This window comes from Falco biarmicus, chromosome 1 (assembly GCF_023638135.1).
Source record: "Falco biarmicus isolate bFalBia1 chromosome 1, bFalBia1.pri, whole genome shotgun sequence".
NCBI lineage: Eukaryota > Metazoa > Chordata > Aves > Falconiformes > Falconidae > Falco > Falco biarmicus.
The window spans coordinates 38,740,547-38,767,729 of NC_079288.1; the positions used below are offsets into that span (position 1 = coordinate 38,740,547).

Genomic DNA, 27,183 nt, shown 5'->3' on the forward strand with positions numbered 1-27,183 from the left:
ATCTGAGCATCTAGACTTACCTATCCTGGTTTGCCCATTGCTTTTGATAACTGCTGGGTGCGCTCCCCCATGAAAGACTCTGGAACTTTATCTTGCTTATATTCATGCTAACAATGAATTTAGGCACCTTTGGATCACAAGAGGGTTTTCTTTCAGCTCACCTTGTTCACAGCTTTGTTCCTAACCCACCCACAAAATAACCTACCCCACTGTGCCAGTAAGCACCTCAGGAGTCTTTAAATAGTGACACCTTCTGCAGGTGCACCTGGAATGGTGGGAGTGTCTTGGGAGAGGTGAGCCTGCATGTGCTGTCTGCAGGCTGTTAATGCAGGCAGTCAATGTGCAGCTTTCCTAGGAAGGAAAGCTGGCTTTTTGCAATATTGAAATCAAAGCATCCAAAATAGCATTTCATATTTGGATACAGCTTGATCGTGAAAACCAGTGAAAAAGCAAGTGTTTCAGAGACTGTGAGTGGAAGAGTTATAATGTACTTCTTTATGCAAGTCTTAAAATTATTTAAAACATTTAGATGGATGCCTCAGTTGTGGGGTCTGGAACTCTTTCTGTGGAATAGACCAGAACAGGAAAAAACCCAGCAGCACATGTTGTGGAGACCTTTCCTGACCTGTGACTAAGTCATAACAAAGATGCCTTAAAATCAAGTTTTTGATTTTCTGCTGTGGTGAGCACTGGATTCTACATACTCAGAGAAGGCTTGTTTTCAGCTTGCTCCTTTGTTGTGCAAATAGACCTGTAACAGTCAACAGGATCTCCCAAGAGATAGGAAATCCACAGGCTTTCTAAAATGAGCAGGTTTTATCCAGAGCTGAGTATGTGGCAGGGCTGGCATCAATTCTCTTTGCTGCCTAGTAAAGTCTTACATGAGAGAAGTGATTTAGCGGGGTTTTATGGCATTTGGTAGGGGGTGTTTACAGTGAGATGTCTGTGTGTGTAAAGCAGGTTGAAAATGCTGATGAGCATAAAATAAATGGTTTATCAGTCTCTCCATGTTAAAGGTGATGGGCGTCTTTATGCTTGGCAGTTTCTGTGAGTTAAAGGCTCTTCTACTCACTCCATTTCCCAGCCTGTGGAAAAAGAGGGAGAGCATTCTATAGCTTGTGCTAAATGCTTGTACTGCAATGGAGTAACTTAAACAAATACTTTTAAATGGTGAAAACCTCTGTATGAACATGCTTAAGTTGATTGTGGGTGTATGTTGATTTTAAGTCAGTTCCTTCACTGTAGTACCCTTGCTAAAAAAGCCAGCAAATAAAAAGTCAGGATATGAATTACTATGTGCCAGTGTTCATCTACAGCCCATGTTTGTGGATTGCATTTCCTGTATCCAAAGCGTTCTGAAAATAATGAAAATCCTGAAAAAAATCCAGAAATAAAATCTGTTTGTATGAATTCCTTTTTCAGCATGTTTCCTATGTCAAAGCATTAAAAACAAACTCAAGTGACTGTTCCATCTGTAAGGGGAGGATCTGCTATTTTTAATATTGATGAATCTTTTCTTCAGTGATTAGTTGGAAGCAGGTGGCATGATGCAAAGCATTTAGTCACAAATTATACCATAGTTTTTAGTGGTCACTTGGAAAAACTTAGACTGTATTTCCAATGAACTTCACAATCTATTTTTTCTGCTGGGTACAATAATCACTCGTTATTCACAGTTTGCTTACATAACAAGAAAAACTTTTCCAAAACAAACTCTTTCTTCTCTGAAAACATCTGATGTAATTCCCAGAAGCTGATGTACCAGGTTGGAAATCAGATCCTTAGACACCACAGATGCTCTTGGGAGTGTGCTTTATTTTATAGCAGCCATTTTACTTCTTTTGCATACAATAATATCTCTGTTTGGCAGGTCCTTCTCCCTGCCTAGAGTTACTGGGATGTTCTCCACAGAGATTTCAATTACACCTCCAGAAGGATTGTCACACAGTACAATTTCATTTTCAATATTTTTTTCTGTTATCGTGACTGGAACCTTTTTTCCTAATTTACTGCACTAAGTTTTGAATCTGTATCTGCTTGGGTCATCTAAAACCACGTATCTAGCTTTTCCTATACTGGCCTGCTAGTTAAATATTTTTTACTTCTGTGTTTCCCCAACCTCATGAATGATGATCATTTAGCCTTCTAAATCCTTCTTTCCCTTGGTTTGTCTTCTTAAATTATTTTACTTGGTCCTTCTGTATGCCTTCTGATACTGTTGAGCTGTTTGTCAGCAGTTCCCTAATTATGAGGTGCTTAGAGCTACTGAAGTTTCATTCAGGAAAGCTCAATAACATACTCTTCAGGTATCTGTGGCATTGGGCAGGACTTGTGGGAGGAAGGGAGACCAAATGAGGCCCAGGGTCATAGGTCCAGGGCTGTGAGCAGAGCCTGTATGTGTGTTCTTCTAGCAGGATTTGAGCCCTATGGTCTGTTAACAAAATGTTATAAAACTTCGTAAGGTAGACTATCATAAAAGGGTTTTTTTTAATAGAAAAAACCTTTTTATATCCGGTAGATCTTAAAACTGAGTGGTGAAATTTCCTGTGACAATGTTTAGATATCATCAAGAAATAAAACTCTTGCATAATTAATTTCATATCTATATTAAAAAGAAAAAAAATAAAAGAGTACAACACAGAAGTTGCAGTCTGTTTTTAATGTTTTATTTTCAGTTCTATTGCAAAATTGTTTCCTGTCTTTTCTAAGAGATGCAAATTTCTCTGAACATTCAGAGTCTGGTGCAGAACAACTGTTCCTTAGGAAAGTTATTTTCAGTGACTGAGGTTTCTTTTTTTCCAAAGTTCAGCTTGTTGAACTCTGCTTTTATTTCCATGATTGACTTTCCTTTGGTCTCGGGGAGATACAGGTAGATGAAAATTGCTGATAAAGCAAGAATTCCCAAAAAGATAAGGAAGCAGAAGGGTCCCAGGTTATCCTGCAAACAGAAATGGGAGACACTGTAAGGAAAATAAGAATTCAGTTTCTATTTCCCTGCCCTTGGATGCAAGCCTATGCCTTAGTAATTAAAATTCAAAGGTGTGCTTAATACACAAATCAGGATGGGTATCAAACCAGGAGTTTCAACTGGCCACGTTTGACCTGAGTCTAATTGCTGCTTCTCTGACAGGCCTGCGGGATTCCTGTCCAGGTTTGGTATTTGGACAGAGCTCTAAGCTTTGCATGTCATCGCAATGTATTGCTATTATTTTGCTCCCGGCCAGCATTCAGAAGTGGAATAGTCTGGAGAGGGGATCCAGTTAGAGTCACTTACAACAATCAGTGGAAAAATCATCCCAAGTACAAACAGTCCCATCCAATTGATGCAGCCAACAATCAGAAAGGCTGATGGTCTGAATGACTGGCTGAAGATTTCAACCATGATTGATATAGTGGCTCCAGCTGAAAAAGAAAAGCAAAACACAAACCACATATACTTGTTTCCTTGCTCCTGCCAAGGATTCTCACAGTGGCAGTGGTAAGAAAATGATAGACAGGCAGGATAGGTGCCCTGTTGGGAGGTGGCCTCTGCTATGAGGGTGAAAGACCTTGGTTCCAGAAAGGGACTACAGCTGTTAATTTAGGTTTCCCTTGTACATACTGGAATCCTTTTTCTGGTGCCAGTGGATCTGTGCACTTCCATATTACACCGGTATCAGTGCAGTAATTTATAAATTTATAAATTTATAAAACAAGCTCCTCTTTTGGCTCCTGTGGTCAGGAGGTTGTATGTAGTTGTTGGTAGCATGTTGGTAGGCAAAAAGCTTAACTTGTTAAGTTAATGAAGACGATATACTATAATATACCTGGCGATGCTTAGAATCCTTAGCTGAGTATTTTAAGAATTGTTCCGGAATTTCTGTCTCAGACCTTCTGGAGAAGATGATACTGTATTTTAAATTATTTAAATCCTGTGATCAGCAATAAAATTCAAGGTGAATGTATCCTTTTCCTGCCCCACTTGTACATATCTGCCCTTCCCTCCTTAATTTCCAGAACTTTTTACTGTGGGGCTAGTTTGTTCTTCCTCTGCCAGATGTGTCACCAACCAATATGATACAGAATTTCCTCCCAACTTTGCCATTGATGTACTCACATGGTCCAATTCCATAGAAGATAACGAATAGGAAGATCAAGATAACGCTGAAGTAATTCATCCAGAAAAACTGATGCTAAAAGTGAGAAACCAGTGATATCAAACCATTAGATACATGACAGAATAGCAGAGCTCTGTATTTTCTGCTACTGACTTAAGCTTTTGTACATATCCATTGAGGCAAGACTGGAAGAGTGGGCTGATGCTGAGTAAGTAGCCAGAAGGCTGCTGCCTCTTTACCTGCAGTGACAGGGTCATGGTAAGGAGCGCTAGCACAGAACACATCAGCATGTATCCTCCCCATAGCAGCACCTTCCTCCCAAATCGCTCTATAAGGGTGCTCTGAAAAGCAGAAAACATGGGTCATAAATACCAGTTCTCAAATGAAATAATTCCTTCCTTCTTCATGTGTTCTTCACAGAAGACACATCTGAATAATAGCCAGAAATCAATGTCATTTGAGAATCACTTAATTTCTAATTAATTTGATTAGCCTGTTCAAAGCTAATTCATTGTTAATTAAACTGTGTTTATTAGTCAACCCTAGGCTGTTGTTAGAGAGTTCCCTTTCTTGTGTGCTGGTATATATCAAATTTTGTGCACATACTTACACACATCTAATCCAGAATATCAGAAAATGATTTTATAGAATAAAAAACAGTCTAAAGACATACAGTCATGCAAATAATTTGGGAAAAGAGCTGCTTTTTATTCTGCATCTGGTTTTGCAGAAGCAGGAAGATGTGTCTTAGGTTATGCAAATCTTCCCTGAGCCCAGTTATAAGTAAGGAAAAGTACAAAGTTGACCACATTAAATTTTTCCTTCAAACTCAAGTCTGAAAAGACTTACACACAATATAGAGGATAAGCATTCACACAACCCAACTCCCAGGGACACGTATGGAATAAGGTATTCTTCAAACTTGGCTGTGTGGAATACTTCAAAAGAATAGAAGTATATCTGAAAAACGCAGACAGGAAATGTACCTGTGAAAAAAATGTTGCAGTTGTGGTGCAATTCTAAGCTGGTATAGTAACATTGACTTAGAAGGATTTGTAACACTGCCTAGTGCTGTCCCTTGTTCTGGGAATAAAGAGAACACTCAACTGCATTGATTCCACAGAGCTGCAAGGTGGTCATGACAGTCACCAAAATGTAAAGTTGCCAGCGCAAAGATTGTGCTTTTATTACTTCGAGGACACGCAAGGTTTTTGTGCTTGTCATTGCAGCCTTCTCCTTCATAATGTCATCAATTTCTGCTTGATGGTCTCCTTCCCCCCAGAGCTTCCTGATGGCTGTTGGGGAGAAAGAAGGGAGTGGATTATTCTACTAGTATAGCTCCATCATGAGTGGTTACATTAAACCCTTTAGTCTGCCTGTCCATTGTGGTGTAGGTGGTGGTGTTGATGCTGTCTGCTTCTGCTATCTGGTTGCTTCAGCAGCAGTAGGCAAACAGGAGAATTTTGTCTCATATCTTTCTGATGTTGAGTTGACTTAATTGTAAGCAAAGTAAACATTTAAGTACATTTTTTTTAATAAAGAGAGAGCTGCCTAAACCATTTCCTTTAAAGAAATACAGTAGTGCCCACCAAAGTGGAAAATGTTAGACATACTAATATATATTTATCTTGTCTTAGCTGATTCAATTAGACCAAGTGAGGCCCTGGGTTAATACAGATGTATTGCCATAGGTACTACCTCAACTATTTTACTTAGAACTGCCTCTGCTCTTACTCCATGGCACTGCTCTGTGCTGTACAGCCCTGCCCTGCTTTCTTGTCTTATGCAAAGGCTGCCACTCTAACATGTCAGATGAGGTGAATAAGTGAGGAAAGTAGACACTCTACCTTTCCTGCAGGCTTCTTCATTACCCTTCTGTATGAGGAGGTAGGATGGTGAATCAGGGAAAAATGGGAGGGCAACCAGCTGAACCAATGCTGAAAGTCCACTAGATGCTAACAACCATGGCCACAAAGCTTCGCTTCCTAAAATCTCCCTGGAAAGGGTATGTGAAACAAAATTATTTATTATAATTGAATGAATGTTCAGAAAGTTATTCTGAGTGAGGAAGGTTGCTCAGATTCCATTCAAGGGTGTAGTGGGACAAAATCTGAACTGATAATTTGACAGATTTCAAAAATTTGGCTATTTTTATTTCCAACAATTTTAAAGGAATTATTTGGCATTTTGGAAAACTTTGTAAATATCATTATAATCCAATATAATGCCTAGAGAGCTGATAAGACTCATTTGACAACTGTTTGACCACAGGACTGAAATATCTTGCTAAGACTTTTCATGCAAGTGTAGATTTTGAAGAGTAAGCGCCTTAGTAGAAAGGGTGTGGAAATAAGAAATCAGATTATAAGTAATTGATTTTCTGTCTTCTATATTTAAAACTATATATTTGCCTCAATTATGATCAAAACTTTTCCTCTGGCATAAGCTAAGACTTGTTGTGGGGAAGATGAGAGTGTTTCTTAGTCACTGAGTAGGTGAAAAGGTAGTAGAAAGATTTCTACTATTTTTGGTGTAATAAATTTTTGGTGATAGAGAGATTGGAGAATTTACCGTAGTCCAATAACCTGTCCTGTGAGTTTTCCCAGTGTAAGAAAAATAGCGACTGTGGAGTTGGTAAATCCACGCAGCTTCTTGGGTGAAATCTCTCCTACATACTGAGGATGTATATTGAGAGAAAAACCTTTAACACAGAAGAAGATAAATGACTGTTAGAATATTTAGAAAAGCTTAACTTTCTGACTTCACCCTCTCTTACATTGTTTCCGTTCACTCTGGTATTTGGATTACAATTTCTTGCAAAAGGGGTTATGCCTTTCATTTTTATTAAGTGCCTAGTATATTTGCTTTAAAAATCATTCTCCAAGAATGGCAATACCTGTAAAGACAATCCTGAGACAGCAAGGATGATGCTTGCACTCCACAGAACACATACCTGTACCAATGCCATAGAGAAAGCGTCCAAACAGAATCATCTCAAAGGATTTGGCAGTTTTACTGAAAGCCATGAAAAGTGCAGCTACCAGCATGATCAGGTTGGTGCACATTTGGCACTTTTTTCTGGGGGAGGAAGGAAAAAAAAAAGCCCATGAGAGTTTACTGTGAAATGAGAATCTCTTTTACTCTTTTGACTAATTGTGCTGTGACAGGAAGCATGGTACAGCCATTCCTGCTGTTTTAAGGAATGGCTGAAATAATTTTGACTTTGGATAGTTAAAGTGATTCTTTAAAATTTCAGGATACTTTAGGTTTGAATTCATTAATATCTTTCAGCTTAGAATTTAAACAGTTGGAATACTGATGAACAGCATTTCCACAGTACAAGTGGGGAAGGAGAACAAAGAACTGGCCCAGCTTGTCACCAAGATTTTAAAATGGCTAGAACTCCTCATAAAATGTCAGAACTATTTCCCAGAAATGTTGCCCAGAAATAATCTGAGTCTGTGGTTCCCATTCTAGAATAGCTCATATTAAAGACACTCTTGGCTAAATGGGTGTGATCGGAGATGGTAGAAAGTTTTTAGAGGCATATCTCTAAAGACACTGTGTGAATCGTGGGCTGGTATGTTCACAACCCTGATGTCTCAGGCTCAAATCAAAGTCTTTTGCACTCAGTTGTTTTGCCGTGATGCCTGCTGGATAAGAGTCCTTTTGCACACATTAAGGATTCACAGAGATACTCTGTTTAGAAGACAGTGATTCAGTAATTAGGTTATCATGTGTTAAATAACCCATGGGAGAACTGCATGGTCTTGTTTCCAGTCTTGGGAGACCTTCTGAGTGTGGGATAAGGCAGTGTCCCACAAGAAATTTCTTGGGGGCACTTACCTGATAGGAAAGAACACAATTGCACGCAGGCTAAGGTGGTTTGTTGAGACCCATATGAGGGGCCTCTGGATCAGTGGGTTGTGGAGCAGATCTTTAAGTGGGTCACACCAAGTAGATATGTTTGCCAATTTCTCTGCAAATGAAATTAGTGGTGTTACACACAAGGCACTGAGAGCAGACCAGACTGGTGAGGAATCCTTTCTCCATCCAGTGGGAAAGATAGTTTGGAACTGACTTTCAGTAAAATGGATTGCCAAGAACAGAAATGTCTCCTGGAGAATTTGTTTTGGTGCTGCTTGTATCTTTACAGTGTAGTTACAGGCAATTTATTTTTTTCTGTTCTCTTCACATTTTTATTATATTAGATCTGAATATTTAATATAATGTCATCACCCCAAAATAAGTGTTTTTAAATGGAAATCTGGTTCTTCTTTGACACTTAAGGATATCTTCCACATAGTGTTTTCCAGGTGGTTAGAGTAATTGCATATAATGTGTTACAACACAAGACACACAGCTCCTTTTTGGGGGTTTATAAATCTTGGGAGATCTTTGTGAAAGTCGTAGGGGATCTTGAAGAGAACATAAGGCAGGTACAGTATCCTGCTGCTCCCAGAGGCACTAATCCAGTGATGTGATGTTGAATGCAGCCTTTACAGAAATACAGTTCACTGGGGAGGGCAGATAAACAAGATAGAAGACTGCTAGCTACTTGAAAGAGGTAGATGTTCTAGTAAACCGAATCAGTTGTCTTCAATTAGACTGCTTCAGCCAAAAAGAAGAAGTTTATTTGTTCACCTTGGTATTTCCCTGTACTTTCTGACTATTGAGCCGTTAGAGGAAACACTTACTTCCTGTATTTTGTAGTCAGGTAGCCACAGCAGAGGCTCCCCAGCAATCCTCCTATCCCATAAACAGACACAATGAAGGACCACAACAGCATAACTGTCTCGGGGTGGAGGGGAGAGCCATGTCGCTGTATCCAGGTTTCATTAATAAACTTCCTGATGTGCTGAAAAGTAAAATGAGATTTGACTGGACAGTGGGTGTAACATCCCTTCATATTATTTGGTCATTGTACTTCTGATCTAGCCTGTGGTTCTAATACTAGACTTATATTGAGACTGGCTTTCTTAGTAAGACAAGTTAGCTGAGATCATTGCAAAATCTTCATGTTTGTGTTGATGAGTAAGGTTCCTGAGAAGCATGCTAAAAGCACATTTTCTGCCTTCCTTTGGAGGCTTGTATACTACATGGTAAGAACTTACTTAAAACAGAAAATGCCATCCTGTTCTTTAAAGGAGAAAAAATTCTCTACACATTTGATATTACTGTTAGCCAAAGAAAAGGCATAGATGTATCAGTTGAATGCTCAGTAAATTTAAGATTTGTGGGAGAATGGAGAGCTCAGGCTCTCCGTTTTGTGTTTTCAACCGCAGAAAATGGCTGCTTACCACAGAAGGATAGTTGATGACAGAAATGTGGAATCCATATGGGAAACTACCACCAATTCCCAGCACAAAGATCATTTGAAATAGTCCCTGGAACTGAACCTGCAAAGCAAAAATAAGGTGCTCCATCAGTTTCTCATTAGTCTAGATTTGTGCAGGACCAGAGTCTTCATAGGCACACTTGTTCTTCCCCTTTATCCACTTCAAAATGTCTTGAATGTAAACATTTTTCCAAAATTCCTCTAACCTACTGCCAAAGTGCGGTCATCAACCACAATGCCATAGCAAGACTAAGTGCTAGTATAAGCATGATAATCCACCACTTTACTTGCAAGAAATAAAAGGAGTTTTGAAAGATGTTGCTGATAGTACAGCTCTCACTGTATGCCTGCGATGAGAGGTTGACTGGATAAAGGTGTCAGTCCTGGATGTGAGGAAGAGAGAATCAGTTTCCTTGTCTTCAGTCTCCAATGACGTATGTACATCAAACCATAACGCTATGCTACAAAAGTACAGCATTAAAAATCAATAACGTTTTATTGTACTCTCTGCTTTAATTTCTGACTATGTTGTATCTTTAAGCATAATAAAGAAAAGATCATTTTAGCATTCAGCTTTTTCAGAAAGGCAGGGACCACAAAGATAAGATAATATTTTGGAATAGACCCTATAATTGCATTCAAATAAAAATCTTGCTGACTTTGATTTGGAATTACATTTCTCCTTTCTCAAGATTTTATTTTTTCTACTTATTTAACCATGAAAGTCTGTATTTGCATATTGAAGGGCTTGGCATCTTCCAGGCTAGGGAGATATTGTCCATCTTTAATTTCCTTTGTCAAAGATTAAGGACTGAAATACACTGGCTACTTTGATGAATGAAATAATTTTAACTGTAAATAAGGAGAAAACATAACATGTAACTACTTGGACCTTTTTGAGGTATGTGATACCACTGGTCACCTGCCCTGTGTTAAAGTGCCTGCAAGGCTACATAGAGTTATTCTCAAGCAGCTCAGACTGTACCTAGCAAACCAAACCCAGCCCCATCTGGATCTGTGCAGGGTCCTTTGGGGTTCAGCTTCCTCTCCCTTTTTATTCAGCCTGTCACAGACCAGGACAGTACATCATCTCTGTAGAGACGACACTATGCTGTGTTCTTTTCATCTCACATGTGAACTTCATGAGCTCACAATAGTTTGGAGATCAGTGCCTGGATGAGGAGAAGCTGGTAGAAAATGCAATCAGGGAATGTGAATAATTCTGGACTGGGAGATACGTAGAACAACACTCCTTTTTATTGTTCTTAGGTCCATCTTTTGAGACCTTGTTACTTAATTAGTTCACAGCTGGATTTCCCAGGTTATCATGTGACAAGAGCCAAGCAGCTACAGTCCTTTAAAGGACATTTTCTTTAAAATTCTGTCCCAAATTCAATGCATTTGCTAATTGGCAAAAACATTCATACGAATTAAGAACTCACCCTCTCACTCTTCCTTTCTTCTTCCAATACAAATTAACAATTTTAATACTTAAAAAAAAGCAAAATAGATTTTTTCTGGCAGTTGAGGAATACTTATCACTTCTTCCCTGTTTAAGACTATGGAAACTCTTGATGGATGATGCTAATTATCTTTGGATGAAATAAGGACAGTAGTTTATTTTAAAGCTTATGTCATGATTTCTTAGCCTTTTCCAGTACAGTTAATCTATTACTTTGGGAAGTAATCAGAGTGCTTAATAATTAGTATTGTTGTCAGTAATTCAGAAGACAAAAGAAAAGTAGGTTTGGCAGTGGTGGAACTGCCAGGGCTTTTGTTAGTTTTCATTTTATCTTTATTTTATTTTATCTTATTGCATGGAAAAGACCATGGAACATGACTTTCCTGACCCCAAGCCCCATTGTTCTTGGTGATGTTTAAACACAGAAGAGAAGGTGGTCTCTGTACCAAGAGTTTACAATCTTTAAGGAGTCTGGATCTTTAGTATTATGTTTGCTTTGTCTTTCATAAGTCAAAGCCCTGAGAAAAAGTGACCAGCTACTCACCAGGTCAGAGAAGAAGGTAGCCATCTCCTATGAAAGAGCTGATCCCTGTTGCTTACTGGCTAGTACCTGCTAAAAGAACCAAGTGCTCGCATTATGCAATAGCACTGTAAGAGAACTAGTCCCATGTTATTGAAGTTAAATTTTACTTCAAAGGTTTTTGAGTTAATTACACATATTTCAGCTGTTGTACAAAGTTTAGAATTGTTGGATTAAATATTTCAACCACTGGTTATATCTAGCCCAAGTAAACAAGATGGTGTCCCCTACAGGGAACCTGTATACTTCACAAACTCTATCTTGTGCTGGGCGGATAGGGAACTGAGACATCAATTTTAAACAGGATTTCAATAATCACAGCTTGCTTAGTTTTCAGTATAAGCTGAGAAACATAAAGACAAAGTTATCTGTTGGGAATCTTAGATGGGCTCGGACAGTGAACTATAGGACTTTGACATACAACAGGAAAGAGCTATTCTCTCTTCATGTGACAGCAACTGGAGCACATTGTAATTTAATCATTACTTAAAGGAATTGAAATGCCCCATCATTTTGGAGTGGGGTTCAGACTAAATGATTCTACAATGGCGCACCAGGCTTGACCAGCTAAATATTTAATAGTAGCTGATTTTCCTTTACTGGGAGCGAGAAATTCAATGACATGCACAGTTTTGTCTGGCATTAGTCAGTATATTTATTTCTGTGTCTGTGATGAAAAAAAGATTGCTTTGAAACTATTCTGTAACCTCCATAGCTGGATTGACTTTTTTCCTTCAGACAGGAAATTTTTGGGCTTTAAATTCATTTATTTCATAGTTAAGAGGGATTTGTATGTATTAGGTAGGTAAATGGCTTAGTTGTCATTTACACTTCAGTTAAAGATGAAGAAGATGAAGAAATCAAAAAGGGCTTATTGGAGGCAATCAGTTATATTTACTAGAAAATAACATCACATGCAAAGAATATTCAGAGATTCTCTAGCTAATATCTGAAACGTAGCATGTAGCACCACTCAGCAATTTCTCCCGTCTTTATGCAGTCCTCATCATGAAGTTGACTTTGTTGTTGATGTGTGCTGAGAGTTCATGGTGGGGTTTTTTCCAGATTAGGTTCTTCAGCAGATAAGCTGTTGTCAGAGCACAAATAATACTGTCCCTTTGATCCTAAGAATTTCCTTTTCTGTAAAGTCATACAAATTTGAAAAAATATAATGTGCCTCTGACAAAGGAAAGAAACACCATGTTAGTTGCTAGTATCTGCCTTGCTTAGGTGATATTGGGGGAAGACACAAGCAGGCAGTAATATGTAGCTACTAGTGTGGGGCATTCTTTCTCAAATGCAGCCTGTTGCACATATTTTCTTATGTTATACTTCATTCACTTCTACTTAGTATACTTTATACATATTGTAACTTTTACTCTTTGGTCCTGTACTTTGATTTAAGATTCCTACTTCTGGTGGGTCAAGAGTCTTCCTCCTGTAATGTCCTTAATGCAGAATGTCTTTTGCATTTATACTGCTTCTGTGCTGTTATTATTTACAGTGTGCTGAGGCTCCCTTTATTAGATGTGCAGTTTTATAATTAGTGTTAACAAGTAGTTAGCAGGTATCTTACAGATACCCTTTAGTCAAAATTGTGATCAGGATAGTAAATCTCAAAACATCAGGTGATTTAGTAATTTATCTAGCAATTTTACAGTCATGCATGACACATATGCAAAGCTGTGCTAAGCCTTCCTTAATATGGACCAACCAGACCAGATCTATGTTGTTTTGCAGTTTGCTGATCCAGTTTTTAAGTGTTTATATCTGCCTCAGTTAGAGTCAGTGTTTGAGGCATTTAACCTGTCAGCTGATGTCTCTGGAAGAAAAGGTAGATGTAGTGTTCCTGAAGCTTCTGAATAACTGTCCTCTTTCTCACTTCCCATATTTGAACCATACCTTTTTGCTGTTTTGTGCCTTGACCAGAATACAGCTCTTGCTCCACTGAGCACAGGCCAAGGATGACCTGTGCTCCAAATAGCTGTTCTGCTTTGTTGTCACATTGATGTTCCATAGGGCATCCACTTGCTTCCTGCTGCGGATCTTATGGGGAAGGCTTTCCTAATAATGTCTAATGAATAACTGAGATGATAGAGAAGTGCCTCACTGGAGAGTCACTCCAACAATGCTACACCATGCCACTCCGCTTATATTTCCAAAGACTTCAGGTCTTGTTGTAATGGAATGAAGGATGTTTTCAGAATGACTGTTTGGGAAAAGAGAATTCTATTTTGAAAAAAGTTGAGATTTCTTTTCTATATTGGTAGTTGTCTCCAAATGGCTGCTAGCTGTTAATAGCGTTATGTGTATATATAAAATTAATGAGCTTTTCTGACTTTAAGGACACTTTATGTTTTGTAGATTATCTTTTAGTTAGAAGTCTCAAGTATCCCTCAATACTAAAGACTGGAATATTGAAAAACACCAATCATGAAAGTCCATGCACACCAATAACCTTTTTTCTAGTCAGCTGTCCCTAAGGGAGATCCTGATGTTGGAAAAGAAACACTTGTGGAGGCCAGAAGTTTTATTACAAGGCAATCTGCCATTTTTATTATGTTTAACATTTCCAATTAAAAATAAGTAGCCGTTAAGGTGAACAAATGAATTCATATTTTGAATAACCTTATTTGAGATGAAGTAAATATGCCAGTCAAAGCAATATCAGAGATAAAACCACTTATTTTACAGTGCAAGTCTAGAGTTTGGATTGTAATTTGTAATGGTGTACTCCACTGTGAGCCTTAACTTGTTCTTCCTAATAGTATTCCTTTGCTACTAGGACTGTGTGAGCCTCTCATTAGAAGATGAAAACATGCAGAATAATAGTTGCTTTCTAAAGAAAAAGTAAGTCCCATGAATTTTCATATTTGAAAAAAAGTTTCTGGTGAAATGAATTCCTGTGGTACTTCACAAGGTCACACTATCCTATAAGGCTCACAAACTCTTTTTACCTTTAACTATGTATAGCAGGAAGAAGAATTAGGAACTTGATATCAGATTGCCTTGAAGATCATTCACAGTTTGAAAGCCTGCAGTATGTGAACACAAGTGCAGATGTTGATTATAGATCAGTGTAGAAAATTATGTTGCACCCATTCCTGCAACGGAGATCATTGGGAATAGTATATCACAATAAATCTGGAAATTAGAAAACTTGCACACGATATGTTTTAACATATTCTCTCACTTTGTTTCCTTATCTTTGTGTACACTACATGCTTGTAAAAATTGGCAAAAATGCTACAAAACCCTGTGTATTAAACCATAAATTGTTTTTGGAAATGCTTAAATGAATGCCTCAGAAGTTCCTTATGTTAGAATTACATTTCTGTAAATCTTATCTAGCTGTATGAGTCTGACAAAATATTAAAGGCATAAAATATTTACAGTCATCTCTACAGCGGTCAATCAGTATCTACACTTGCAGTGAACAAAACTGAAGAGTCTGTACTGATTGCACATCCTTGAAATATGAGTATGTGTGATCACTTCTTAGTCATGATAGAGAAATACACCCTAGGCAGGAGCCCTGCATGCATGCGAGAGGTGGAGGACATGACTGAGCTTTTGCTGACAGTCTGCTGTACATACAGCCAGGTACTGTACAGATGCTTTTTGAAGAAACTGTAAAGCAACAGCTATTCTGTTACAGCCAGGAATTCCAGTCCAAGGTGGTTCTTCTGGAGTAAATTGAGTCCAGGTAGCTGAAAGTCACACAAAGGGAAGTAGCAGCTAAACTGTTATGGGCTCCACAGCCCATAAGATATCTGTGGCAACTCCGATCCTGGAAGAGGAGTTACAGATTCCAGATGATGACAGTGATGGGCAAGACAGCACAGAGTATCTAAAATAACTCTAGGTGCTTGTGTTTTATGGTGACTGGATTCTACCCATGAATCCTTTGACTATATTGCCACTGAAAGGCACTATTCCTTGAGAAGAGTTGTATAGGAACTTTTCCCCCATACTTTTTCATTAACAAGCCTGAGTTTAGGACGAAATGGCTGAATTTTTTAGCAAAAAAATTAAATTTAAGTCAAAGCAAGGATGGCTGCTGACTTGGAAAATTTCAGTCCAAAAGGACTGAAGTCTGTCAAACTAGATACAACACAAGGACAACATGGCATTATGCATGGGAACCTGGCAAGGTCTGATTATTCAGTTGAGTCTAGAGAAACAAAGAATTTCTCTCCTATTCCACTAAATTTTTTCTTTAATCCGTTATGCATTGAACCCTAGCCAGAGATAGCAAGCCAAGCACTTCACTATTCCCATTTCAGGGTTGTAAAAACACACTCAGAAATCAGAGAGAGAGGACATCACAGATCTTCCTTTTCTCTGTGGTCAGCAGAGTGTTTAAAAATTCTGCATGTAGTTTCAGTGTGTATTAATTGCTCTGTTAAGAAGAGATTTACGTATCAGCAAGTTAAGCCAAGATGCTCATGATTCATAGAATCGTTTAGGTTGGAAAAGACCACAGGAGTCTATCCTGTTAATACCAGCCCTCATCCCTTTTCTAAGCTGCCCAGAGCGGAGTGATTGAGAAAGGTGCTGGTTTGGCAACATGGGAACCTTGTAAGTGACAGATATGAAAGCTGACAGTCCATTTGGACCAACTTGCTAGTCAGAGAACGACAGTCTTTTTTTTCCTTCCTTTCAGTAAAGCCTGACTCCCCCTAGCGACCGGTCAAAGCCTGGTGCAGAAGTTGTAATCCTCTGTGACACGATTTTGAGTTGGAATACGTTTCTTTTTAAAGTTTAGCTTATTGAATTCTTCTGTGATTTCCATGATTGATTTCCCTTTTGTTTCTGGAAGGAACAGGTGGATAATTATCCCTGAGGTGAAAAGTACCCCCATAAAGATGAGGAAGCAGAAGTGCTTGAGTCTTTCCTGCAGGGAAGAGCAAAGTGAGAAAAAGAGCAAGATGAGCATGGTTTTTGTATTTGGGTCCCAAACTACTTTGAATTTGATAAGGACTTCTTTGTATTTTGACCTCTGACAATATTTCAGTCTGACTAAGTATCCTGGGCAAATCAGGGCCCTTCAATTGCAAAAGCGGACTTGGGAGAGCAGGTGCCAAGGCCACTCTAGACTGACATGGCATTGTAATCTCCAGCTGCTCTTCCTGCTCCCATAGTTGACTAGAGCTTAGACCCCCTGGAGATTGTTCCAGGGAAAATCACTTACCACAATGAATGGGAAGGTTGTTCCGATCACAAAGACACCCATCCAGTTGAGAACTGCGCCGATCACAAATGCAGGTGGTCTGCATGAAAGTTTGAAAATTTCAGCCCTAATGGAAACCGTGGCACCAGCTGAAAGGGAAGAAAAACAAGAGTTATTACATGTTGATGTGCTTGGTTTGAACATTTGGATTGAGTGTTACTGTTACACAGCCAGAAAATAGATGCTACTGTCATGGACTGGCATTCAAAACACTTGAGTATGTCACTTTTTTAGAAAACAAAATATTTGTGGCATCTTATAAATATTGGTTTATGAAACTGGTAAAATATTCAAATAAATTTATTGAGGAGATTCAAGAATTAAGTAGTTAACACTTGAGAAAGTCTGACATCTCATGAAAGAAGCTCTGCAACAGTGGAATAACAATTATTGTTACTAATAAGAATTCCCAGCATGATACTGGTAGATCACCAATGAATGATCTCCCAGATTCACTTCCCAGGCATTTCAGTTATGTTTTGAAGTCACAGAATTTCAACAGCTTGGGGTTAGGAAAATAATTCAACCCTGCCATATGGGAAGGCAAGTATTTAAAAAAATGAATAAGCTTTAAAAAAAAATCTTTTAAGAGGAACAGGTAGTATATGTTAGGAAAAGATTTACTCCAAAGCAGGTCTTTTTCACTGCTGTCTATGTGGGACAAAATGTAACATTATACAACACTGAATTTAAAAGAACTCTTGCTTTTCTTCTTCTCTATCAGTTTTATTAGTATTTTAAAAAAATCTTTTAGCCATCTGCTTTTACTCTATTTTTGCTGTATTTTTCCAGTGAGTACTTTTTGCTGTGTTCCTTTCCTCTTGTTAGCAAAACCCAGTCCTGCTGGCATTGAAGTTTATGGCCAATGATTGGACTCACAGTGTTTAAATGACTACAAGATTAGATTAAATTAATTTACTTATGCTAAATATTATGCAATATTATGCAGTATTTTCCTAGCCATATTAATAAGCTTACATGACTCGATTCCTTTATTTCTTTTGAGTGAGCACTTACCTGGCCCAACTCCAAAGACAACTGTAAACAAGATAATTAGACAAAGGCTGCAGTATGGCATCCAGAAATAAAAGTCCTGGGGAAAAACAAAACCCATAAAAAACTTCTGGGTGAACCTGTTCATAACAGTAGGTGAGAAATACTGCTTGTTTTCCAACACTGTCACCTCAAGAAAAAATGTAGCATGTAGGAACTGGCAGAGAAATGTGTGTGCTTTTTCCTGTGGATGGAGCAGTGAGGTGTTTCTTGGATGAGCAGAGAAGCAGGTTTGCTAGCATAAGGCAGCTGTCAAGCTTCGAAGTCTTCAAGTAAAGGAAGTCTGAATGATACTTTTCCACCCTGTTCTCCTTTCTTCTTGACCCCACGGTGCTTCCCCCAGCCCTTAGAAATATGGAGAGGCCAAATCATATCTTTCTTCATTTCTGTTAAGTGATAGGTTCAATAACTGGTACTGAAAAGGAACTTACCTGGATCTCAGTCAACAAAATATGAGACCCAATGCTTTGGGGAAAAGTTTTCTCTCTTCTGTTTGAGATCTTCATGAATGGAACAAAAATGGAAGTCTGCTGCCACCTTGCTTCAAGTCTAATTTTACAGCAGCATCTATAGAGTAGCTCTTGGATGAATACTGCTAACCCAAGAGACTTGCTTCTGAAGAAGCTACAGCAATGACACAGCGCTTACAGAGGTGAAATGGTCTCCAGTCTGTGAACACCTATGTGCATTCCCAGTATCTTCTGCAGCAAAGTTAAATTTTAAATTAACTGATGCAAGGAGTCTGGGGTTTTGTTGTTACTTGTTAAAAACTGCATGAATAGAAAGGGCCATTTCCCTAGGACTGTCTTTTGATCTATGCTGGCCAGTGTTTGGTGCTTGCAGTCTGATGAAATGAGATGAAATCGTGCTAGTCTCCCAGTGTTTTACATGCTCCTTGCTGAGCTCATGGGATCACATTGAAAGGAAGGTAGGAATACAAGAGAGTACTTGCTGAGAGAGGGTTTAATCCTGTGGATAGACAAGCTCGACCTTTAGGATATTCCCCTCCTAGAGGGTAAGCTGTTAACACAGAAGTTATTTTGGTACTTCTAAGCCTCACGTTCCTTTCTCAGTAGCATGGTCATGCCTGCTGAGCAGAGGTTAAAAATAGAATAGATGGAGAAATCTGCCATGAGAAGAGTTTCCTTACCTGTAGGGAGAGAGTCACGGTGATACCAGCTAGCAGTGAACCCATGATCAAATAGCCTCCTCTCAGGAGCACTTTCCTGCCCAGTCTCTCAATGATGGAGCTCTGAAGGACAATACAACCTTTTTATCAATGCCAGAAGAGCAAATTGTGACCCATTCCCATAGTGAAATGACTTACACAGACTACACTAGCTAAGAGTTCAGAGAGTCCAACGGAGAGGGTCATATAGGAAATCATTCTTTCATCAAAGCCAGCTGCCTGGAGGACTTCAAAAGTATAAAAATAAATCTGGAAAAAAAACCCCATAAAACAGTAAGAGAAGAAAGTAATTGATTTATTACCCATACCTGTGTGACACTGCCCTAGATAGGAGCTGCTAACCAAGGAGCATACAGCTCAACATTGGAGTGAGCTAGAATTCTGCACTCTTTTTGGTAGTATTCAGTTTACTGGCAGACAAAAGCATTGTAAAATGTAATCAATTAATTAATTAGATAAAAGATAAAATGCTGTGTTAAAGGACCTCCAGCTGCTGCAATGTAATTAAGTTTGCAGAGTCCTGATTTAGGTGCTTTCAGAAACAGCTAGGTATATCATCTATTCTGGAGCCCATCCAAAAACATCATTGTAGAATATTCTCAAGAAAAAAGAGCATGGGTTATGGAGTTGTGAGAAAGTAAAACAAGCATCTTTTCAAGTATCTCTGCTACTGTTTGGAGATATGCTGAGATGATAAAGACTCCAGTTTAAGCTGTGTTAGCCTTAGCTGTGTATTTCTTTTACAGATGTTGCTACATTGTCATGTTAGAGGTAGATGAATCATGGAGGCAGTTGCAAAGCCGTGGCTTCAAAACAATCCCAGAAAAGTGCTGCTGTAAGGAAGAGGGGGAGAACTGCAGAAGCTGCCAGAACAGTGAGCGTGATTGTTGATTAGCTTTAAAGGCAGAATGAGCATACTGCTGTCCCAGCATCTTAGGATGCTAAGAGCTGGGGAGCAAATAGCTGCAGTTGCAGAGAGCAGTAACATAGAGCTACACTGAGGATTTTGCCAATATAAAGTGGGCTTATTTATGTTAGGCTCTGGAGCCTTCTAACAGCTTCCAAAAATGGCTGTTAAATAAGCCTAACTACTGAGGAAGTACCACAAGTACCAAGAGCTGGGCAGAGAGATGTCACATAAAGGGCCTGGCCAACCTTTGCAGGCTGCTGCTGCCCTGTAGGAGGGGTGGCAGACAGCAACTTGTGGCCTAAGAAGCCTGAGAAAAATGGATGGAGCTCCTTGGAGCCGTGATGTCTCCTTCAAGGTTGTCAATAAGTGTTTTGAGACTTTAAAGGGGAAATACACTCAACTGCATTGATGCCACATAGCTGAACTGTGGCGGTCAGAATAACTATCATGTACAGCTGCCAACGGAAAGCTCGTTCTTTCATTAGCTCCAGGACACTCAAGATCTTGGTGTTTTTCATTGTTGCCTTCTCTTTCACGATGTCATCAGTCTCTGCTTGGTGATGGCCTTCACCCCAAAGCTGCCTTATGGCTGTGGAGGAGAAGGAGAGCGAGACCTGCCATGTTAATTTGTCTCTTTTGTTTGCTGTCTAAGGAGTTTGTTGAGTAGGTGGTGCCAGTGTCTGACAGTACAGCATGCATGGACTGTGGCTGTGGTGTGAGGCAGAGATGTCCTATAAAGTGTTACAGAACCCTGGTTGCCTCCTGCACAAAGGGACCTGTTGTGGCAGAGGGGTCTAGCGGGGTGTACAATGACTCCCTCCCTGCCCACGGGTCCATTTTTCTCCCTTCCTTATTCTTTCAGGGTATGAGCAGTGTAAACAGCCAACAAGCAGAGCTAAGGGGTGTCCTGTGGAGCCCTGCAGTGTAAACAGCCATTTATCATTTATCATCAGACTGACAGTGCAGGTGGTGTCAGCTGAATGTGAAAGGTTTTGTAATATAGAACGGTAGAGAGAAGTAGCTTCGTGTTCTATATGGGGACTACAACAAAAATATACTTAGTAGGTATTCACAGAGTCATCTTGGAAATAAGCAGGGAGAAACTTTGTCCTGTTCTTTTTCTTTCCATCTGGGAAGAGAAAATATCACAAAACAATTGAAAGTCAAGTGAGGAACAGGAACCTGGAGCCCTCAGTTACCTTTTTTGAAGCCTTCCTGATCTCCTTTATGCATGAGCAGATATGGTGGGGACTCAGGGAAGAAGGGCAGAGTGACCAGCTGGACCAGTGCTGGAAGTCCACAGGAGGCCATCAGCATGGGCCACAGGGACTGGCTGCCCAGCAGCTCCCTGGTGGGGATAAAATGTGTGTGTAGAATACAAGTTCATTGCATTGGGTTTGAGGAGAGAAAGGAATGGGTAGAAAAGCAGAGGAAGAGGCAAAATGTAGAGGGGATCCAGAAATTAACTGCATGGGAAATCAATTATAGTTTACCTTTGTCCTGAAATTTGCCCTATGGCTTTTCCCAGTGACCAAAAGAAAGAGGAAGTAGAGTTTGCAAATCCACGTAGCTTCCTAGGGGAAATTTCTCCAATGTATTGATGATGTAGAGGAGCACAAAGACCTTCAGGAGAGAAGACAATTATGGCAGAGAAGAAAGAAGACATTCATAACCATTGGAAATAAAATTGCCTGTAAATAATACAAGCATTACAGAATAGAGCTGCCTCATGCACCAAATTGTTTCTTATACCTCAACCCACATGAGATTTTTCAGTACTGGATTTTCTAACCCTTTCTACAGAAGTATTTGGTCCTCTTTGTATAGTGCAGTTCCTTGATCTTAAGAAATGTAGTTTTCCCTTTGGGGTGTAGGTATAGCCTCATTATAGCATCTCTTTGAGCCTAAGCATATTTTAAAGGGCACAGAGTATGCAAGTGCTGAATAACTAAACACCCTGTGGTAATATGTAATATTCTTGTAGTTAACCCACATAATCTCAACCTTTTCTGACATAATGCTATAGAACAGCTGTATGGTAGATCCACAGCAGATTAAAATATACGGTGCTATATGCAATGTTGATTTGTACACGACTTAGGGGGAGACACAAGTATTTATTTTCCATTGTCCAGCAATAATTTTGATGTTTTCAGGCAGAGTTGATGTTTACAGATATATCCAAAGTACTTAATAACTCAAGCATGCTGAAAACTAGTGTGGGAACAAGAGCTTTTTCCTAATATGATGGTCACCCCCCCTTTTATCTGTTTTAAAAGCAAATGTTCTTCTCTTAACTGTATGTGATGGTCAAGCAATACATATATGCAATCTATTTAACAAAAATTAAGTCTTTGCATGAGGCATTGCACAGGTTCTAGACCATAGCAGGACCCCTGTGGATGAGTAGTTCTCAAAATCCAACTGTAGTTCTTCAATACAACTGTATGTCAGAGAAACAATGTACAAAATCTAGTTATTTGAAAAACAGACATTAATTTCTGATGAAATAAGTTAAAAATAGGCATCCCTGTGAATAACCAAACTGAATGGAAAAGCAAATTTTTGTGTAGGAGACAAATAGAAGACATACCGATACCAGCAAAGGATGTTTTTGCTGTGTGCGAACTACCGGCCAAGAGTGACTTTACTTGATTATGCCCAGCTCTTAGTACTAACCTGAAGGACTTAGCTGCTTTGAAGCAGGTTGAATACCCTTGTAGAATATTCCTGAAATATGTTCAGAGTCAAAAATAAATGGCTGTGGTCTTGAACAGCCTGATGCTCTGGAGCCTTATGAGAATATTAACTTTAAACCATATACCGTATAATTTCCAGTACTGTTAACCAAAATTAAGATAATATTATACATATTTTTCCATCAGGAAAAAACCTTGTTTCATACTGCATCAAAACATTCCTGGCATCTCTGAATATTTATACACTTGGCAAAGCTGAATTTCATTTGCTGTCAGCGAAATTAGTAGTAATTGTGATTTTTATTGCTAGGTGTTATAGAATATCTTCTGACAAGGGATCACTGACTTAAACATTTTATTTTCTTAGTGGAGGGTTATTATTTACTTTGAATAATGATGTAAAATTTCGGGAGAGCTTGCTTACCTGTGGGAAAAAATCACTTACCTGCACTTATTCCACACATGAAGCGTCCAATTAGAATCATCTCAAAGGACTGGGCTATTTTACTGCAGCCCATGATAGATGCTGCCACTATCATGAGCAGATTGTTGCACAAGAGACATTTCTTTCTGTAAGTGCAAGAAAGTAAAAACAATTTTCATAAATCAGAAGGGAAATGGCACTTCAGCTCCTGGCATGCAGGATGTCTTGAATGAAACTGCCTTGCTAGTTTTGAGAAATTATAAATATGTGGTCCAGGACAAAATAAGCCTTCTACACTATTGGCACTGGATACTCTGGACTCACGGTGTGCCTTGGCACATCACTAGACCTGGGAGTTTGGGAATGCTTCTGGGTTTTGTAGCAGAGAAAAGTCCTGAAGCTTTTCTGCACTTGAAAATCCATCATGGAACGCATTGAGGTAACACTTCGGAACATTGCAATGCTGCTATATTTTGAGTAGCACTTCCAAGAAACCCATTTTGTCTTCAGCCAGGGGGCTGCCTTTTGTCCTTGCTGAGACAACCCAACCTGAGTAACTGTGTCTGGTGTGACAGGCTGGCAGCACAGTTGATTAGCCTTTGACACAGGACAAGGGCAAGAAGCAGCAAAATCTGTTGGCACCACTGCTAAGCTGGCTGCATTACAGCCATGACTAAGCATAAAAGTCTGTCTTACATTTAAAACTTCAACTGTCATTTCCTTAAGCTACGGTTCAGTTGACAAACTGTCTTTAAACATACATACTTGCCATACTTGACAGTCAGGTATCGACTTCCTGAAGAACCCAAGAGACCTCCTATACCAAAAATGGACACAGTTATGGACCATAGGAACAAGAGATTATCCTGGTGGATGGGGTAGCCATATCGCTCCAGCCAAGTTTCATTAATGAAAGCCTTAACATGCTGAAACAGAAAAAAATAATTTTCATTAACAATAACTGTGACCCCAGTGCATATACTTTATCGTATTTAAAACATAATTTTGTTGCTAAGCTAAAGTCACTATTTCATATAAACTCTGAAAGTGTGCATTAGCTACTAGACAGTGTAATAGAGTATGCTGTCTTAATTTTGCCATTAAAAGTTCATTCTTTGTTTTATTGTCCTTGAAATTTGAGGAACTGAGGCAGAGACTTGTACTGAAATACAGTGTGAACAGCCCTGTAAAGAGCTGCAAATGTATTATGGGTTTTCTCTCCCATACATGGCAATAATTCCAGGTTATACAGTGCCTGTTTAGTGCAGTTCCTAAATACTTTCTCACTCAGAACTCAGTGCTCTGAAACTAGAAAAGCCTGAAAATAACACTTCTCGCATAAGGTGCTCTCTACAAAATAATGTCTTCCCTCTAGACCCCAGTTATCTTGAATGGAAGTTTTATCTGTGATCAGTGGAGAGAAGCAGACGTTTTCCTCGAGGGTGGTTTATTTGAATTGTTCTGTTTGTCTGTGAAGATTATAAAAGTATCAAATGAAACCACTGAAGCAGGCACGTGCTGTAGGTTTATAGAGGACACAGGTGCCACCCCAGTCAGTGTGTGTCTTCTGAGGAACAAGTTGCGCATCTCTCTTTTCTTCTATTTTCAACACTTTGACATGTTCTGCTTTACATGATAGCATACCAATGGGAATGAATTTCGAGAGGAGCATAAGTGATTTAAACCCTCACTGACTGCCAGATAGGAGCATCCTCAAGCAGCAGTGTAGACTCCGTGCCACCATTAACCAGTGTGTCATGTGTGTGTCTGCTTACCCGAGACATGTAGGTGATCGTAGAAATTTGAAAGCCAATTTGGAATGTTCCACCGATCCCCAGGACAGCGATCATTTGAAAGAACCCCTGGTACTGTACCTGCAGAGGTAGAACAAAATATTCTTAAGCTTGTAGCCACATCAGGCTGCTCTTGCAATGTGCCTTTCGTTCTCCAGAAATATCTCATTCATTCAAGGTTTTTGCGGGTAAAGAGTGTTCCCTCTGCTTGCCCTGGTGTGAAGTGTACATCCTGCTGTGATTTCCCTACACCCAACTTAAGGAAATGCAGCCTTTAGCTATGGCCACTATTATATTTCCCACCCCTCCTCAATCATTAGTCAGCAGAGTAGCAATCTGAAGGTCATTCTACACTCCAGGACTAATACAAGTAAGAGTGCTTTTGAGGAGGGAAGTCTTATTTTCTTCTCTGCTATCTGGACAGTGGCCAGGCTACCTGCAGCTCAGACCTGTGCCCACAGTTAGTGACTGGGCCATCTGTACCCAGACCCTTCCTATCTTATCTGAGGGAGCAGCTGCTGTGCTAGCTAGCTTTCAGCCATTGAGTATTGGGCAGTGATCCCTCTACCCAGGATGTGTGGCTAGCTTTCAGCCATTGAGTATTGGGCAGTGATCCCTCTACCCAGGATTTGTGGCAAAGCCTCCTGAAATCACCCACAGCAGCAAAAAATTAAAAAAAGAAGCCTGAGATGGTGAAAAAATCCTATACTAGTGTTGTTTGTGGCATGTTTTTCTACTCAGGTTCCTGTCAGTATGCTAGCCCTTGGAAATCCACGGGTTTTTACCTAGATGGAGAGAAGGGAACAGCAAGGAAAGGTTTTGGGACAGAAGTTCCTTTCTCCAATGGTTCTGCTCAAACTGTGCTGTTGAAGGAAAGTGTCTTTTCTAGGTCTTTTACCATTATCAGTTCTGAACTCCTGCCCAACCTGTCTGTCTCAAGCAGCATGGTCATCTTAATTTTTTGGGAGCTTTGAGAACAGGCATCCTACTCTAATAATTTTTCTGGTTGATTACAGATCTGAAAATACACAACCAGCACTGCTTTTAGGTTTACTCTACAGCAGCCTTTGCAGCAGGGCATAGTGAATATGCCATGAATGAATGAAAAATTGACAGCCTTTCAGTGGTACCCTGCCATATTCCTCTTCCCTGCACAAGACGTTGTGCTCAGCAGGAGCTGAGAGCTTTTTCTCAGAGAGGCTTTGTCCTATTGGAGGTGACTCACTGATGTGTGAGGCAGTGCCTCTGGGTTCAAGACTCAGCCATAGCCAGGATATAAATGCTGCAGGCTCCTGCAAACATCCCTGTCAAGATGCCACAGCTGCCAACATGCAGTCCTGTTCCCTGCCTTTCAAAACCTCTGCCCACCATCTTTGCAATAAATAATTAATGATACATTTAACAAAACTCTTTTTTCAGTAGGTAAGCACAGCAAATTATGTTTGGAGGTAAGCAAATATTTTCCAATAAATGAAAACATTTAAGAAACATTAATGTATTGGTAAAAATATGACAAAGATGGATGGCAGAATGTATGTACTGCAAACATCTGTAATACCTCAAAATGGTAGGCAGAACTACTTCTAAGATGCTTTTAGTGAATAGGAGCCTTGCTGTTTTTACTGAGATACTGATTTTGTTTTCTTTGAAACACTAGTATTATGCAAAAATGTCACAGGTGTAAATACCCCACCAAGTACTTACCAGGTCTGATAGGAAGCCGGTCATCTTTGGCTAGGGGTTGGTTGTCCAGTGTGTGATGTGTCTTTGTCATAGAATCATAGAATCATTTAGGCTTTAAGATCAAGTCCAACCATAAACCTAGCACTGCCAAATCCACCAGTAAACCATGTCCCTAAGTGCCACATCTACACGTCTTTTAAATACCTTCAGGGATCACAGGCTTCTGTGTCTCTGGCTCCTGCCTGCTGGTATGGCAGTGGGCATTTGGCTTCAAAGACCAGAGTTAAATTTTTACTTTTTCTTCTTCGCTCACTTGTATTTACTTTGACTGGCCAAAGTTAACACTGATGGATTAAATATTTCAGGAAATAGTTGCAACTAGTCCAGTTTGCAGGGGGAAAGTTTCAAAGCAGAAGAAGTTGGCACCTGGGGCATAGTGAGGGCTTTGGAAAGGGAAAGGAGAACAGTTCAGGCAAAAAGATCTAAACAGTTTTCCAGGAACAGTAAAGTACTTTACTTCTATGATACAGACCGATGAGTATATCTGCCATAATCTGCACAAAGCAAAAAGCAGCTGGTACAAGGTTTAGGTACTGCTATTTATTGTTAAGTAAAGTATATGGAGTTCTGTTTCAGATTCATTGGCATAGTAAATATTGCTTATTAGATGAAACAGACAAATTTGAAAGCTGTATTCTGCTGTTCTGGCTTTATGTACCAAT

The 27,183-nt window shown here is 39.5% G+C and overlaps 1 protein-coding gene across 6 annotated transcripts; it reads right to left on the reverse strand.

Annotated features, from left to right (window-relative positions):
* Positions 1-2,640: 2,640 nt before the first annotated feature.
* LOC130157961 (solute carrier family 2, facilitated glucose transporter member 11-like) lies at positions 2,641-26,730 on the reverse strand. 6 transcript variants are annotated; one of them, XM_056358118.1, is made up of 13 exons: positions 16,672-17,719; positions 11,442-11,510; positions 9,398-9,496; positions 8,795-8,955; positions 7,051-7,175; positions 6,669-6,798; positions 5,945-6,093; positions 5,205-5,392; positions 4,947-5,057; positions 4,337-4,438; positions 4,097-4,172; positions 3,275-3,402; positions 2,641-2,938 (listed from the first exon to the last, which is right to left on the reverse strand). In XM_056358118.1, the coding sequence occupies exons 2-13, from the start codon at positions 11,463-11,465 to the stop codon at positions 2,732-2,734; spliced, it is 1,500 nt and encodes a 499-aa protein (XP_056214093.1). In that variant the 5' UTR covers positions 11,466-11,510; positions 16,672-17,719; the 3' UTR covers positions 2,641-2,731. The 6 variants fall into 6 exon arrangements, with proteins under 6 accessions (XP_056214093.1, XP_056214111.1, XP_056214083.1 ...); XM_056358145.1 differs by lacking the exons at positions 2,641-2,938; positions 3,275-3,402; positions 4,097-4,172; ... (5 more) ...; positions 7,051-7,175; positions 8,795-8,955 and adding exons at positions 17,728-17,803; positions 18,914-19,015; positions 19,091-19,201; ... (5 more) ...; positions 24,761-24,859; positions 26,483-26,730 and having other exon boundaries at positions 9,408-9,496; positions 16,672-16,799; XM_056358136.1 differs by lacking the exon at positions 4,947-5,057.
* Positions 26,731-27,183: the final 453 nt, after the last annotated feature.

Bases quoted from the DNA above. Each gene is read 5' to 3' on its own strand.
- LOC130157961 (XM_056358108.1), bottom strand. From the start codon at position 9,523: ATGGAGCACCTTATTTTTGCTTTGCAGGTTCAGTTCCAGGGACTATTT. The intron at 7,176-8,794 runs GTAAGTGTTTCC...TTCCTCCCCCAG, and splicing joins CTGACTACAAAATACAGGAA to AAAAAAGTGCCAAATGTGCA. The intron at 6,094-6,668 runs GTAAATTCTCCA...TACCCTTTCCAG, and splicing joins GGACAGGTTATTGGACTACG to GGAGATTTTAGGAAGCGAAG.